The sequence below is a fragment of the Ahaetulla prasina genome, chromosome 5 (assembly GCF_028640845.1).
Source record: "Ahaetulla prasina isolate Xishuangbanna chromosome 5, ASM2864084v1, whole genome shotgun sequence".
In the NCBI taxonomy this organism is placed as follows: Eukaryota; Metazoa; Chordata; class Lepidosauria; order Squamata; family Colubridae; genus Ahaetulla; species Ahaetulla prasina.
Window position 1 is genome coordinate 107687531 of NC_080543.1, and position 17872 is coordinate 107705402.

At 39.0% G+C, this 17872-nt stretch overlaps 1 protein-coding gene across 4 annotated transcripts in view; it reads left to right on the forward strand.

Moving 5' to 3' along the window:
• Nucleotides 1-17872, forward strand: part of PCCA (propionyl-CoA carboxylase subunit alpha) — a 250707-nt gene that overhangs the window by 75548 nt on the left and 157287 nt on the right. For all 4 annotated transcript variants that reach the window (XM_058184791.1, XM_058184793.1, XM_058184792.1 and 1 more), the window contains one exon: nucleotides 8261-8392. In XM_058184791.1, the coding sequence (XP_058040774.1) occupies nucleotides 8261-8392 (132 nt within the window). The remainder of the gene's footprint in view (nucleotides 1-8260; nucleotides 8393-17872) is intronic.

Genomic DNA, 17872 nt, shown 5'->3' on the forward strand with positions numbered 1-17872 from the left:
GACTGTCTTCCAGTTATTTCTACTCATCCAATTTGGTCAGTTGGGTTGGGCATATTATGGATCCTGTTAGCCAAGGAATGTCTGCTGATGGAGACCATTGATGGCTCCATTATTAACATCCATGACAATAATTCTCAGTGATCAAATATATTTAATATATTTGAGTAATATATTTGAGATGAGTGGCTATAGAAATCAAATTGATCAAATAAATAAATAAATAAATAAAATGCAGACTACTATTCTCAACATACATCTCAATGGCCCTTGTAAATAATTGTTGGAAAATGGCCATGCAGGTAGGAAGTTTGAGCATTCACTCCCAACTCTTAATTATATAATTTAGGTTTGCTGCTAGCCTTGTTTCCAGGCAAGGTATGTAGCATTCCCATTTTTAAATTGTTAATAAATGTTCGTACTATTTATTCTGGAGGCTTATCTTTGGATTCTTCCTATTGCTTCTATAAATGAGAAGTGGTGCTTTTTCTCACCCACACAATCCTAATCATACCAGTGTTTGATCCATGCTGAGTAATATGTTGCTGCTTAATACTAAAACCAAAACCAAACTCAAAAGCTCTAGAGCTAAAACCATTGTTTTTTAAAAAATCTGGATGGTTTGTTAGGATTTTTGAGTTAGATTGTAGTAATCAGTCATAGTCACAGTTTGCTCATGCTTTTAACTATTTTATGACCACTTGTATCTGTCATTAATGAGACTGAAGCAGGGGTGAGTTTCACTTACTTTTACCATTGGTTCGCTCGCTTCATGCACGCTGTCTGCACATGATCGCTTTGTGTGTGCTGTCCACGCACTCGCCTGGCCTTCCGCGCATTCTCCTGGCCTTCTCTGCATGCGCTTTGCTTGCTTGCGCGCCTTCCATGCATGCTCCCGGGCTTAAAAACATGCCTAAATAGCATGACTTGAAGCCGGGGCAGGTGGGCAGGCCCACCCGCGATCGCCGCTATCAGTTCACCTGAACCGGTGCAAACCGGCTGAATACCACCTCTGGACTGAAGGTTTTATTAACACATTCTTGTCCACAGAATAGTAATCACAGTTTGAGCAACAAGCAATTTAACATTTAAAGGGAGGTTATATAATTAAGAGTGTTTGTTGTGTACCTAGCTATAGAAGAAAAAGATTCAAGTTGAAACAAAGTTATTTAAGAAATGTTTATTCCAATTTAGAATACAGAGAAATTTTCTTTATGTCTAAAATTATAATGTAGAAGTAATGTAAAACCTTTTAATGGATTGAAATATTTATTGAATGCAAAAGTATGTCATTGTGACAATTTTGTATTGTCACAATGTATTGTGCAAATACTGCCAATGACTTCATTTATTTTAATTTAAGCAAATTGAATGGCAATTCTACACATATTACATAAATTATGTCATTTGCACAATTGATGTTTAATAATGTCATCAGGCAAACAATGTATACCACTGTAAATTTGATTTATTGCATGTGTAGTCTCTTGCATCAAATAAAGCTTTTGCTGTAATGATTTCAGGTGATGCATTGACTCCAACATCAGGACTAGAATATTCAAATTAATACTTTTAAAATTACTTTCCTTAAATGTAGCATAACAGCCTATAGTAATTTCCTCAAAGTCAATCAACTGTGTCACTTCTTATTCATCCAGATTGTTGGGGGCAATATGCTGACTCTATAAACCACTTAGAGAGGGTAACAGAGCACTGTGAAGCAGAATATAAGTCTAAAAGCTATTGCTATTACATCAGTGGTTCAAAAAAATCTTACTGATACCTGCTGTGCTTCAGAGTACTTTTGAAGCAAACTTTGTTTCTCATCAAAATCATTCTGGAGTTTTGACCACTTTAGTTACTCTCAATTTAGTATTTTTTGGTATTTGAAATATTAATTATTCACCTCTTTAAGTTTTGTAGATCCTAATGAATGGGAACTTCTTGATTATAGTTCATGATCATATCAAAGACTCATGTCTTTGGAAGACTGCTACTTTTTTAGTAATAACCTGCAGAAGTTAATCCTGTATCCTCAAATTAATTAGGCTTCTAGGAGGAAACAGGAATTCTACCAGTGCACTTTTCCAACTGCTACTGAATGATAATAAAAGCATTTTCAGCAGACCAGTTTGGTATAGTGGTTAAGGCACCAGAATAGGAGCCTCTGAGTTCTGGTCCTGCTTTGACCATTAAGCCAGCTGGGAGATTTGGAGCTAGTCATACTTGCTCAGTCCTGGAAAGAAGACAATGGTGAACCACTCCCACAAAATCTTATCAGGAAAACAGGGATTTGTCCAGATAATTTACCAAGAGTCAATATTGAGTTGAAGGCACACAAAAAAATGTTTGCTTTCATTGACAAAACTACGAATTTTGAATTGTTTTATTTATTTTTATTTTATTTATTTATTTTCATCAAGCATATATTTTATGACAGATACAAGTGTAAACATAATTATAAACACATGTAAAGGGTATGAATAAAAGAAAACATTAGGACAGAGATGGTAGGCACGCTGGTGCGCTTATGTATGCCCATTACAGACCTCTTAGGAATGGCATGAGGGCTACAGTAGACAATCTAAGGTAAAAGTTTTGGGGAGGAAACCACAGAGTCAGGTTTTGCATTCCAAGTGTTGTCAACTCTATTACTGAAATCGTATTTTCTGCAGTCTATTTTGGATTGGGTTACCATGAGTTTGGATCTATTGTGTGCTCTTATATTGTTTTGGTTGAAGCTTTGGCTGGTTTGGCTGTTTTGGCTGGTAGGACATTGTAGATGATTTTATGTACTATGCTTAGGTTGTACCAGCAAATTCTACAGGAAAAAGTTCGAGTAACTGTTCATGAACTGAAACTCCAGAGAAACAGGATCATGCAACAAGATCATGACTTTCTGACAAAAGAATGTTTAAAGTAGAAGAAAGTTAATATTTTGGAAGGGTCAAGTAAAAGATCTTAATTCTATAAAAATATTAAAAAGGACCTGAAATGGACCATTCAGGTGAGGAAGCCTACCAACATTCCTGAACTGAAGTGGTTTAGTAAGGAAGAGTGGGCTAAAATTTCTTTAAGCCAAATGTGCAGGATGGTTCAACACTTATTGAAAATTTCATTGCAGTTATTGGTGCCCAAGAGGGGCACCTCACTTATTGAAATGAAAAGTTCACATACTTTAGCCACATGCAAATTTTGATTCATTTGTTAATTGGCTTCTCTTTTTCTAGTTTCAGCTCTTGTGGGGAGAAAAGATAACATTGCAGGTCAATAGAAATATTGAAAATTCAGAAGGGTTCACAAACTTTTCAACACCATTGTATGCCTTAATTATGAAGCATTTGAATAAAGTATAATGCATCATACATTGTTATCAGTAAGAATAATTAGGGAAAGAGGGATTGTGCTGCTTACCTGATTTAGTGTTAAAAATCATCTTCAACTGACAGTGCTCACATTTTATACATATTGAAGACTAAAAAAAATCTGCAATGTTAATAGATAATCACATCTGATTTTATTTTTTACAAAACAGAAGCCGTCTCAGATGCTTCTGGGAACTCATTAGAAATAAATGGAGCAAACACACTACAGGAATCCAAATACAAATCTATTTTTAAAGGAATCTTGAGCTTTTGCAGTAGAAGTGTTTGAACATCCATCCTATTAATTGTAGAAACTACTTAAGATATTCAGTGTCAGCGATCAAGGCCAAGTGTGGAGAATAACTATAGTAGTTCTACTTTCAAAATTCTTGAAAACCATTTAAGGATGTCAGTAGGAGGTAAATTAAAGCCATATGCATTAAGAAGCTAATAATTTGAAAAATGTACAGGAGCAATGAACCTTGGAGTTTGTCAAGCATTGAAATGACTATTAGAAACAGCACTGTGTAGTTCTAAATAACAAAATAAAAGTAAAATGAAGTCTATCTAAAGTTGAATCATCATGACTTCAGTAATCCAAGCTCAACCCCAGCACTAGTGAGCAAATCTCAGTAAAATTGCAAGCATTACAAGATTTATTTATTTTTTGAGTGGAGAGAAATAATCTCGTTTTTCATCTAAAAAGTTATAATTTAGTAATGTTAGACACAGAATTAAAAGCAAATCTTGTGTGCACAATACAATAATCCAGAATATTTCTTTCTTTTTGTATTTTCTTTTCTACTATAAATTCTCTGCAAGAAACACTCCTTTGTCCGAATGACTAGTTTTCAAGTAACCTATGCAAAGGAATGCATTATTGTATTCAGATCATACATTTAACTTCTTGAATTTTATTCATATGCTTTATGTTTTGATTGATACATTTTCTTCTACCCCAAAATGCACCATCCAAAATGGTGCTATGTAGTGTTACAGCCACATTTGAGCAAGATTCTTCAAATCGTCAGATAGGACGTTGATAGTTCCTGCTAGTTCAGGAATTCTTTATGGGTCTCTGATTTAGATGAAATACTACATACATCCAGTTCATATAAACAGCAGTTCAGCAGTTTGACTCTCACCGGTTCGAGATTGATTCAACCTTCCATCCTTCTGAGGTCGGTAAAATGAGGACCCAGATTGTTGGGGTATATAAGTGGTATATAAGTCTAAGTGCTGTTGCTTTTGCTATAAACAGTCTATTTGCCAGGTCAAATACCAGAAGTTGGAAAGGCACCAACACATTCAAAACAAGGACCTGGGTTAGGCAGATTTGTTTGATGCTGTTAAATGTATCATTACAAGATGTAAGCTGTCTTAAGTAAAGCTGCTTTTTGCAATTGACTGATAGTGATTTTCCAAATGCCAATGATATTCATAGAGTGCTCCAAATATTTTGGAATTGTCTTTCAACATTGCTACATGGATGAATTTAGGTTTTAAGATCTTCCTCTCTTGATGTATTCACTTATAATCTTCTTGACTTCAGTATGCTTGATGTTGTCAGCTTGAAGGATGCCCAGGTATTTATAGTGATGGTCTTCATCCAGATTCTTGATGTTATTTCTACTTCTGCAGTGGTTAGAATGTAGTATTGTAAGCTTACTCTGCCCACAGCCTGGAGTTTGATCCTGACAGGATGATTCAGCCTTCCATCCTTCTGAAGTCTGTAAAATGAGGACCCAGATTGTTGGAGGGCAATATGCTGACATTGTAAACTGCTTAGAGAGGGCTGTAAAGCACTATTGAGTAATATATAAATTGAAGTGCTGTTGCTAAGTGCTATAGGGCATCTTGATTCCTCCAGTTTTCATTATTTTTCCTTGTTAATGGTAAAAGTGGCACATTTGTCCAGTACTAATTGCATTCCTGTGTCATAGGACCTTGCTTTTGTAATGGAAATTGCATGGATGTGAAGTGATCAAGAGTTGAACTTAATCTATAGGAGACTTCATAATTTTGTGATTGAGCCAATTTCTAAAATTTCTTCGATGTTGCTATACTACTACCAAGCTACTTCAACAGAATCTAGTGTAGTGAATTTGATGGTAGCATTTTATAAGTGCAAAAACAACCAACAAAAAGTGTCCCTGGAATAATCTTGAAGCTGCTCTTTTGTCATTTCTGGGTTGTTAAGTTTTAAATTTGTATGTGATATTTTTATTTATTTACACAAATGCTTTTAATTCAGTCTGGTCTAATCTTTATTACTATTTTTTTTTATTTTACACAAGCAAATCTTGGCCAAATGTTATCAGAAAAGAAAAACTATTACCATGGTTAATATTTGCTGTTTTTACTTTGGTCATTTCCTCTTTCTTCTGCTTATCATCCTTCATGTTCCCTCCATCTCTTTCTTCTTCTTTTCTTTGGGGAGAAAAAGGTTCTTAAGGCTTTGCTGCTTCTGCCTTCTCTTTGTATTGATCAGTAATACTAAAAAAGAGATGAGTTAACATAAACCTGAGTAGACTCTGTAACCTTCCCCCCTTCCGCCTTTCTGGAAATGTAGATGCAATAACATTTGCAGTTGAAAAGGTTCATTCTCAGTTTCTAATGTTTAAGGATGCAAATGAAGCATTTTGTCTCTTCTGTGCCTGGAGGTGTTATGCAAGAAAACAGAAAGAGGTTTCTAGGATTAGTTCCACAGATTCCTTTTATCATGTAAAAATCTATGACCGATTTGATTGCCAGGAACTGAGGAAATCCTATATGGAAAACATCTAAAGAAAATTCCTCCCATGTTTCACTTTCCTTCTATCTAAATCAGTAACCACCTTGGGAACATTTGTTGGAATGCATGCAATTTTCTGTTTACTTCGATTATTTGTTCTCTCTTGGTTTCATGTTTTTATACGCTTCTTGATTATTTCGGTGTCCTGTTTGGAAAAGTACACAATTGTATTAAAAGAAAAATAGATTTGCATGCTTTGACTTTTGGAATATAAAAACTGTTTAAATCGGTCTGATTATTGGTTTTATCTAGCTGTAGTTCCTTCTCCAAGATTTCAACTCCCTTATTCTCTTTTAGTTTTAATTGATGTGACAGAGAGTGAATGTGGGAATCCATGTGTTTACAGTTATTTTATGCATTTATTTATTCCGTTCAATATTACAACTAAGTAATAGTGCCTAGAGTTGTCTTACAGGGGGAATGGGCAGCATAAACATTTAACAGACGAACAAACAAACAAACATACATTGAAGAGAGTCAGTTTGGTGTAGTGTTTGAGGCTAGAAATTGGGAGACTGTTATAGTCCCACATTAGATGCAGAACCCAGCTGGTTGACTGTGGACCAGCCAAAGTCTCAGCCCTAGGAAGAATGCAATGGCAAACCATACGACAGCTTTCAGGAATGAACACTGTTAAAAGGTACAGAAATTTTAAAAAAATGCTTATTTCAAATAATGACATGAATCCAAGCTTCACCCATGTTTGAGATCGGTCTGGTCTGGTCTGGTCTGGTCTGGTCTGGTCTATCTATCTATCTATCTATCTATCTATCTATCTATCTATCTATCTATCTATCTATCTATCTATGATTTCTTTTTTATGTGCTTAATGGCAAACAACTGCTCCATTCCTCTCCATTGTGATTTATATCAGTATAATCAGGTTAATAGTAATAAGGGGATCCATTATTCAGGAGAAGGGGATCCATTATTCATAGAATATATATTGTTCAATAGCATATTGTATAGTGGAAGGGAGCATACTGGATGATTTAGGGAGTTAACTTGTAAGAATAGTATATTAGTTTGGGCAAAAACATTTGGAGAAAACCATACAAGCTTGTTTTGCTATTAAGTTTTGGCTAAAAGATGGGAACTATCATGACTTGTATGATAGTAATTTATTGTTTCAGTCTTTTACAGAAGCTAAATTTGTAGAATCAGATGTGGTAGCCAAGTGATAAGAAACCAAATTATATACATGCATTTGTGAGATATCCTTAAAGCATTTCTTTGATATGCTTGCCTCTTGCGTTCTGCCTGAGGTAGGGCAGACTAATAAATACATTATTTTATTATCTTATTAGTTAGCCAAATAATAAGCCCCACCTGAGACATGAAAGGCACGTATGCAATTTTGGTTTCTATTCTCATATTTTACTTATCACTTATCACTGTAACAATAATCCTCTTAGCATTCAACATTCTTTCAAGCACTCCCCCCCCTCAAGAGCCCACTATGTATTGTCTATAGATTGGGGAACATAATTAAGGGTTGACATTATAATAACATCTAATATATTTGAATGGAAAAGTATATTTGTTGATACCGTAAGTATCCAGATAAGTTTGTAAGCTGCAATATGGCATAAAAAATAATTGCAGCTTTTCAAGTATTTGTTTAGGGCATCAGTCTAAAATGGAAGATGTTCTTAATTAGCTTGAAGGTTGGTATTTAGAAATCTCTTCTTCTGAAAAAAAATTAAAAGTCCATCTCGCATATTTTCAGCCCTTATAAAAGAAAAGAAGTTGTCTTTATGTGAATCTTAAAGAATGCAGAATTAAATCCTGAACCATATTACACAACATATCTTAGTATGCTCTTGTGACATCTCAGAGTTGTGACCTAATTGCCTTTTTCTCACTCATGAGATGCTACAGATAAGTCAGGCAAAAATGTTTTATAACTTTCAGCTAGTTTTCCTTGGTCTGGTTTTGATTTCTGCAAACAGTAATTATGAGATCTTTGCTTTCTCCTCCTCAGATATACTTTTAATATACTGCTTAAAGTTTAAAGTTACAGTACTTGTAATAAGTATGTGAACTATGTTCAAAGAGGCTCCATTGTAATACTCTTTCTTCTCTTCCTTCTTTGTTTCTTCAGGCATCAGAAGGTGTTGTTTTCATTGGACCAGATATGCATGCCATTCATGCAATGGGAGACAAGATAGAAAGCAAACTGTTAGCCAAGAATGCAAAGGTCAATACTATACCAGGTTATGATGGGGTGATAAAGGTAAGAATTGTTTTTTTGAAATCAGCTATTTACATAACCTCATTTTTAATTTAAAAAGTCCTTCCTGGATTAAGATTAGAGTCAAACATGAGATATATAATTATAACCTTCAGTGGGCCAGTGGGATTTATGATAGAAATATTTGCATATGATAAGTTGTTGAGATGAATAAAACTTCATTCTGTGTAAAAGAATAGTAAACTCAAAATTATCATTACGATCTGTCTCACATAATACTATATATGTGAGCTCTCTAGTTTTATGATTGCATAACATGTAGGATAAATACAAGTATAAATAAATTAATTAATTAATATATCAATAAGAGAGAAGCTTTTTTTCCACAAAAACAGTGTTTTGAAGAGATAGTGATTTGTTTCCCCATAGAATGAAATGACTGCCATAGGTAGATAGAAGAAAGGAAAATTGGGGAACGACCCTGCTGCATGTGTGAGTTAAACCACTTCCCTCCCCATAAAAATGATACCGTATAGTACTTTAATTCAATTTTAAAAAGTTGCTTCAGAGTATCTCCTTTAACGAGTCATTAACATGCTGCTTTTTCTTTTCTTTCCGCTTTGCAGAAATGGCCCTCCACGTTATTGAGGGCCTATCTCAATGACGGGTTTTGGGACCCAGAGAGATGGCATGCATTGAAAAAGAACCTATGGGATTTTTTAGATAAATAATTTTTAAGGGGTGGGAGGGTAAAAACGGGTATCGGGGGAAACCCGTTGGGGAGGGAGCCAGTTCTAGCGATTGCTCGCGGCGATATTTCATCAGGTCCGGAGGTAAAGGGGAAGCTTCTCGTTCCAATTCCAGAGGGCTGTTCCATCAGTACGGTAAGTGGGAGAGGCAGATATGGCGGAAGTGGGGGGCCGTATCATGTTCAGGGTGTGTGCACTCGCTGTTTAAAAGTGATTGTGTGCTCCAGCCCCTCAGACTTTTCCCGTTCCCCGGGTGGCCAGTCTCCTCAGGGCTTGGACCTTCGGCTGATGTTATGCAATGCCAGGTCCGTAGTAAATAAAGCCCCCCTGATTTATGATCTTATACAGGGGGAGGGCTGCGGACCTTATGGGCATTTCGGAGACTTGGTTGGGCATTGAAGGAGGGATACCCCTGGTGGAGATGTGCCCACCGGGTTTCCGGGCATTTCATCAGCCGAGGGCCCAAGGTAGGGGTGGAGGGGTGGCGGTGGTTATTAAAGAGAGTCTAGAGCTGATGGAGGCCACTGTACCTCAGATAGCCGGTTGTGAATCCCTTTACGTGAAGTGGGGTCGTAGGGTGCAGGTGGGCTTGTTGATCGCATACCTGGCTCCTTGCTGCGTGACAACAGCCCTGCCTGAGTTGCTGGAGATGATAGCCGGGATGGCGGTTGATACCCCTAGGCTTATGGTCGTGGGGGACTTCAACCTGCTATCAGCCGGTATGTCGTCAACGGCGGCTCGGGAGTTCATGTTCTCCATGACGGCCATGGACCTGACCCCATTAGTTGAAGGCCCCACCCACGTTGGGGGAAACACACTGGATCTGATTTTTGTCTCTGGACAGTGGTTGAGTGATCTGGAAGTACGAGAATTAGTCACTGAACCTTTGTCATGGTCAGATCACTCTCTCCTTCGTCTGGACTTTTGGACCGCCGCTCAACACCGCAGGGAGACGGGACCAATGCGTTGGTTCCGTCCCAGGTGACTGATGGACCCGGAGAGGTTCCTGATGGAGCTTGGGCCGTTCCCTGGCGATCTGGCCCACGGCTCGGCCGAGGAGCTTGTTGCGGCCTGGGAACAGGCCGCGGCGGGAGCCTTGGACCATGTCGTGCCTTTGCGGCCTCTGACCCGGCGTAGGTCTCAACCAGCTCCTTGGTTCTCCGAGGAGCTGAGGGAGATGAAGCGCCGGAGAAGACGCCTAGAGAGCGCTTGGAGGTCCAGCCGTTCTGAAGCTGACCATACACTAGTTAGGTCTTTCACTCAGACCTATCTAGTGGCATTGAGGGAGGCCAAGTGGGTCTATGTTTCTACCCTCATTGCGTCAGCAGAGAACCGCCCAGCCTCCCTGTTTAGGGTGACTCGCTCCCTCCTTCACCAGGGGGGTGCGATGATCCCTTACAGGGTTGTGCTGAGGATTTCAGCAGGTATCTGTTTGACAAAATCGCTCAGCTTCGGGACGGTCTGGACCAAAATTGGGTAGTTTCGGGCGAGGTGACGGAGGCTAGTCTTGTTGAGACCATCTGGGAGGAGTTTGATCCTGTGGCTCCCGAGGACATGGACAGGTTGCTGGGACGGCTGAATGCCACCACATGTTTATTGGACCCGTGTCCCTCCTGGTTGGTGCTGGCCACCCGGGAGGTTACACGAGGCTGGCTCCAGGGAATTGTCAACGCTTCCTTGGGGGAGGGTGTTGTTCCCACCGCCTTGAAAGAGGCGGTGGTGAGGCCCCTCCTCAAGAAGCCCTCCCTGGACCCAGCTGTTTTGGGTAACTATCGTCCAGTCTCCAACCTTCGCTTTGTGGCGAAGGTTGTTGAGAGTGTGGTGGCACATCAGTTACCCCAGTACCTGGATGAATCTGTCTATCTAGACCCGTTCCAGTCCGGTTTCCGACCCGGGTACAGCACGGAGACAGCTTTGGTCGCGTTGGTGGATGACCTCTGGAGGGCCCGGGATAGGGGTTATTCCTCTGCCCTGGTTCTCCTAGATCTCTCAGCGGCTTTCGATACCATTGACCATAGTATCCTGCTGCAACAGTTGGGGAGTTTAGGAGTGGGAGGCACCGTGTTTCGGTGGTTCTCGTCCTATCTCTCCGACCGATCGCAGACGGTGTTGGCAGGGGGGCAGAGATCGACCTCGAGGCGCCTCCTTTGTGGGGTGCCACAGGGGTCGGTTCTCTCGCCTCTCCTGTTCAACATCTATATGAAGCCACTGGGTGAGGTCATCAGTGGTTTTGGGGTGAGTTATCAACTGTACACGGATGACACCCAGCTGTACATTTCCATCCCTAACCACCCCAATGAAGCTGTCAAAGTGTTGTCTCAGTGTTTGGAGGTCGTGTGGGTCTGGATGGGGAGAAACAGGCTCAAACTCAATCCCTCCAAGACGGAGTGGCTGTGGATGCTGGTACAGCCAGCTGCAACTGCGGCTGACTGTTGGGGGCAAATCATTGGCCCCAATGGAGAGGGTGCGCAATCTGGGTGTTCTCCTGGATGGACGGTTGTCTTTTGAAGATCATTTGGCGACCGTCTCCAGGAGAGCTTTTTACCAGGTTCGCCTGGTCCGCCAGTTGCACCCCTTTCTAGACCGGGATGCCTTATGCACGGTCACTCACGCCCTCGTCACTTCTCGCCTGGACTACTGCAATGCTCTTTACATGGGGCTCCCCTTGGGGAGCACCTGGAGGCTTCAATTGGTCCAGAATGCAGCTGCACGGGTGATAGAGGGAGCCACTCGTGGCTCCCATATAACACCAATCCTGCGCAGACTGCACTGGCTACCTGTGGTCTTCCGGGTGCACTTCAAGGTGTTGGTTATCACCTTTAAAGCGCTCCATGGCATAGGACCAGGATATCTTCGGGACCGCCTTCTGCTACCACATGCCTCCCACCGACCGGTACGCTCCCATAGAGAGGGTCTCCTCAGGGTGCCGTCAGCCAAACTGTGTCGGCTGGCGACCCCCAGGGGGAGAGCCTTCTCTGTGGAGGCACCTACCCTCTGGAACGAGCTTCCCCCAGGACTTTGACAACTTCCTGACCTCTGGACTTTTCGCCGCGAGCTGAAAACATACCTATTCTTCCGAGCAGGACTGGCTTAATAGGGGTTTTTAATTCGTTTTAAATGGGGTTTATTTTTATATTATGTATTTTATATTTAAATTTAGGCCATATGGAATAAGTTTTTTAAATAGTTTTTATTGTAATATATTGTATTGTTTTACTTGGCTGTTCACCGCCCTGAGTCCTTTGGGAGAAGGGCGGTATAAAAAGTAAAATATGATGATGATGATGATGATGATGATGATGATGATGATGATGATGATGAAGAAGAAGAAGAAGAAGTATCTTTTGGAAATCAAATTAGGATTGTGAGCCACCTGGGGTTTGATTTAGATGGGAAGGCCATATAAATGTTTTAAAAATCAAATCAAATAACATGAAGCATTGCAAACACTGCTAAAAATGGTTAAGAATCAGAGTTCTTATCTATGTAGTTTTGCCATGGCCCCTGTTACATGATCACTTAAAATATGATATAGTGGAGAAAAGCATGAAAACTGTAGGACTGGGAATGAAAAATTTCTGCTGTGCTTTAAATGTTAAATATAGTACAAGTGAACCTTGGTTAATTACTGTTCACTCAGCAACCATTCAAAGTTACAGCAGCGCTGAATGAGGAAACATGCAGACAATCCATTTGCCACCTTCATTGCCAGCTTTTGACAACAAAGTCAATGAGGAAACTAGCAGGAAGTCACAGGTGACAATCATGTGACATCACACCTAACCACTGTGCAGGAGTCACCTAACCATCGCAACTAGAATTGCCATCATAAGTCAGTGTGGTCATGTAACATTATGCTTTACAACCATATTAGTGATGGAATTCCAGAGCTAATTACCCTTGTTAACTAAGGACTGCCTGTATCATGCTCATTGTAATATTGTTCCAAGTCTCTTAAGGAAACCATTCATTTAGTGACCATTCAGTTGCAACAGCACTGAAAAAAAGTGACTTAGGACCATTTTTCACACTGAGGATGAAAAATGGTCCTAAGTCACTCTTTTTAGTGCTATTGTAATCAAATGGTCACTAAATGAATGGTTGTAAGTCAAAGACTACCTGTGCTCATACTGTGTAGTGCAGGGGTGTCAAAATCTTATTTCATTGAAGCCCGCGTCAGGGTTGTATACGACCTCGGAGGGCCTGGAATGGTGGTCGGGCATGGCTGGGGTAGGTGTGGCTATTTTTGGCCGGCAAAGTGCTGCACGAGGCCGTGGAGGCCAAAAACGGGCTGCGAGGGGATCACCCGCACCTCCCTGCAGCCCATTTTGGTCAGCAGAGGCATTGCGGGCTGGTTCTTTGATATTTCTAGGCTGGCCCTATGGGCCAGATTTAATCAGCCTTGAGTTTGATACTCCTGGTGTAGTGCAATAGCATAGAATAGATTCTGGGTCAAAATGACTTTGATGGTGGGGTTCTAGCTTGAGAAATGCAGATGGGATATTTCCTGTTTTGGAGCCAGTCAGTGACTTTCACTTTAATTTGCCTTGTTTTGAGCATACAAAGACACCTTTGCAGAAATCATGGGGTGAGGGGGGCAAGTGTCAGAGCATGAATTGCATCATGATACAAATTCTTCATCTTACACGCCTGGTTCTGACCCGTAGCTAGCATGGATGCCTATGCTGGACATGTTTATACCTTGCTGATATCTATTGTAGAAAAAAGTGTGGGTCAAACACAAGTTTTTCAACAAGGTACAGTAAAAAAAAGTCCAAACAACAACTGATGGTGTCATTGAAACTCCATTGGTTGTTTTTTTTAAAAATTCTGACAGGGTGCTCTTCAGTCACACCAATACTGCTTTTCTTTTGACTGTTTTGATCACATCCTGCAGACAGCCCCTTTTCAATGTTATTAGCTTAAAATAAGAAGGTAGTGGCTTTTGGATAAATATTTTATACTTACACATAATATGATATGATACTTAAATATAATGTGAACTCAGAGTGGGATGAAGCCCATTAAAGGGCTGGTATAAGTGTATGTCGTTGTCAGGGTGGGTGGGTGTTTATTATTATGTTTATTTATTTTTTTATTTTGTGTTTTTATTTCCTGTGAGCCTTCATGAGTCATGATGAGTGAGTAGGCAGCAATATAAATGTTTAAAAATAAATAGATAAGTAAAATATGGATTTAATTTTTGTTTTATGGAGAGAGAGTGTAGATAGCTTTGAACAATATAATAGTTATTTGTTCTTTTCACTACCTTTGGCCTTCAGGCCGAACCAGTTCCCATGACAGCCATTGCTAGATATTAAAATGGCCCAAATCCATAGCTACAGGACACCTATTTGCATAAAATTTGCCAGCGCTGTTTTATATGGAACTGCAAACGGGGGCCAATTTCAATTGTGAAATAAACTTTGCAATATTTTTTGATCTTGGTGTTTAGATTAGGACATGATTGGGAATAATACCATCCTACTTACCAAGGTACAGACTTAAAAAATATATGAAGCATTAATTTGAAAGGTGTTCTGTACATGCTAAATATGATGTTATGTTGTATATAGACATTAAAGTAACTTGAACAAATTCTGCAACCAGAATAAAGATTTGGTTATGGAAGCCATGTGCAAGTATAAATAGTAACAGGTCTTAAAGAAATTGTAGGACTCTTGGCTTGTTTTTACTTTCCTATAGGCTTCTGTAGAACTGTACGTTTACTTGTCACTATTCTTCCACCAATTCTCTAGGCTAGAGTAGATAACATGTATGATGCTTATGTTGATTTTTACTTCCGAATCCTGCCATCTCTAGTCCTGCCTTTCTTTGAGAATGTATAAAATATTTCCCCTTCATCTGAACAAAATATGCAAGCGTACATGCCTATATTTAGAGTACATCATTTGAAGTCATTACATTTGTTTACGTTTCCACAAGTAGAAAATAATTTGGAGCATCAAGTCTCCTCTCCCCTCATCTTTTTATAGGTAGTCCATAGAACCTCACTGGATGCATCCAGGCAGCATGTATGATGCTTATGTGTCAAGGGAAGCAGATCAGCTAGTAAACACCGCTTTAAGGGTCCCCACCTATATGCCAATTAAACTTAGAAAAATGTTAATTTTCCTAAGCCTTTGCCTTTTGGCAAAGGAATGTGATAATCTTCAGAGAAATAACAAACTAGAGTTAGTTGGTCTTCCTTATTCCCTATAAAACCTCCCTCCCCCAAGAGGTAAGCTATTTGCACCAATGTTAAATTTGAAGTGTAATTGTAAGTCAGATCTGGGTAAGGAGGTGGTCTAAGATTGCAGCATAAGGAGAAGATAGAAAAGGTATAACTACCTTTTCCTCCTTATAAGCATAACATAGAAATCCAGACCCTGCATGGCAATGTAGCTTGGGAAGGGAAAAAAATATTTTCCATTGTTAATTCGTAAAGCAAAAGAATTGAAAATGGAAAAGATGTTTCCATTGGATTTCCAGAACATATATCCAGGCTTAAGTTCAAAATTCTGTTTCTTGAGATCCTTACTGGATTAGTTTTATAGACCGAGAAGACATAAATAGAAACTTAACATTTCCATGATTGGGACTGTTTAGAAATTAAAAAAAAAACACGGAGAGAAAAATCCTGGGAAAATAATAAAGGCAGATTTTCTTAACTTTTTCTTTTTGTTCTTTCTCTTTTCAGAAGTAAACTGGCTGGCTTTTAAATAGAAGAGAGTAGGTTCGATGCATCTATGTGCTCTGACTAGAGGAAAAACATTTATTATTCTAATATTTTCACAAACAGTGGGCTAATAGGATGGTGAAATAGCTTTTATTTTTGAAGGCTGGGAATTATAGCTTAACACTCCTAATAAATAACAACTTAATAAAAGGAGTAATAAAGAGTAATTTTAGTGCTGCTTTGAAATGTAAATGGCATACAGTAACTAGTTGACTTCTTATAAAGTTGAAGTCTGAAGCAGTTATTCCTGGTTTACAGGTATCTAAAAGAGAGAGGAAGAACTAAGTTGCTTCAACTTTAAAATTCTGTTAATAAAGCTATGCATGAATTTTTGGTAGAAAAAGAAATATGGAAGTTTCCTGTTTGGCTTTACAGTAATCAGGCTCTTCGTCAGGCCTCACTCTTCCTGCATTTTATTCAAGAGGCTCTAATTGTCTGTATTTGGCAGGTTTAACACTTCCTGACAGAGAGGCTATTAAGGGGAAGTATTCTCACATAACTGTCACAGGCAGGAACAAAGAACCTTCAGACTCAATGTGTGGAAATCACTAACATTCTTAAATGACCCTTTTCATGCATTTTAAAAGTCCCTCTAAGCTAGAACTTGGTGCCTGCCGGGGCTGTGGAGAAAGCAACAAGGTGTAACAGTAAACCTTGATTTTATTCTTTCCTACTTTTTGGGATGGATTTCTGTTTGGTTTAAAAACAGTTTTTGTTTGTAAAATCTCATTAACAGATGTGCCTATTTGAATTAAGTACACATACAAACACACACAGAGATACCCCGCACATTTAAAACTGATACTAGTTTCAGGGCTGCTTTGAACAGGCACTATTTGCAGAGAAGAATAGCTAATGAAAAGAAATTGAATTTTCTAACTACTTCCTGTATCAGCTTCCTTAATCCTTCTCACACTCTTAGTAGGTACTAAAAAGATTTTGTTTTAATGATTGGTTAACAAGAATCCTCCACCCCCTCTTACTTTGAGGCAAGGAGAATTCTTGTTCAATTAAAAAAACCCCAATGTTTTAAAATACCAGTTTTCATTTTAATGTTCAAAAGTCAGCCCCTATGGATTAAGTCATATAGATTAGCTGGAGTGTTCTGAATATACTATATACTAACTAAGGTTATATAAAAACTAAGTATATAAAAACAAGAGTGAACTATAACAAAGAATTGTGAGCTCATCAATTTGGTTTGAGTTTTAGAAAGACAGGCCTACCAAACATAAATCTACTCTGCACTGAGGGAGCTCAACCAATCTCATTGTACATATGTTGTGCACTGACAATAAAGATTTGAATTGATACTCACACTTATTCTATTTTTTAAAAAATTTCAGTTGGAGAAATAATTTTGGTTGCTATTTTTGAACAGTTGAGTGTCAGAAATCTGCTCTGATGTGGTCGGAGGAGATCTTGTGGATTTGTTCAAGATTGTAGTTGAAGATTTGTTTGAACTGCTGGGGACTGGGATCTTCTGTAGAAAAATGAATGCCCTTTTAACCATTATTTGAACTATGTTTTGTTACTTTCTCCACCCGTGTATCATATTCAGAATCTTAATTCTAAAATAAAAGTAAGTAGATGTAACAGTTTATATTCTGTTTTAAAATTCCAGATACTATTAGTGTTTGTGAGGCGAAGTTTCATTTAAGGTTAAGATTACTTTTTGAATTATTAACCTGCTCCCTGACCCCTTCCCTTCACCCAATTTATGCAACGTTATATTTGAAGTTCTGTAGATCTTCTAAGACTTGTGTTGATGCTGAAGCTTAGCCAAACAATAGAGAATCAACTCCCCCTGCTGACTATATCTAGGCCAACATGATACAGGGATACCTTAGAAGACAGGAAAAAACTAAAAAAGGAAACAAAAAGGGTATTAGCTGGCAGCTGACAAATCCTAATGTTCTAATCTTTGCTTCTTAGTAAAACCTTCTAAATTCAATAATTTGAGCCACTTGAGTAATCCTTCCGTAGTCCTGTTGCTTTTTGTTTTGTGTTTCACTAAGTGATTCTTCATTGCTT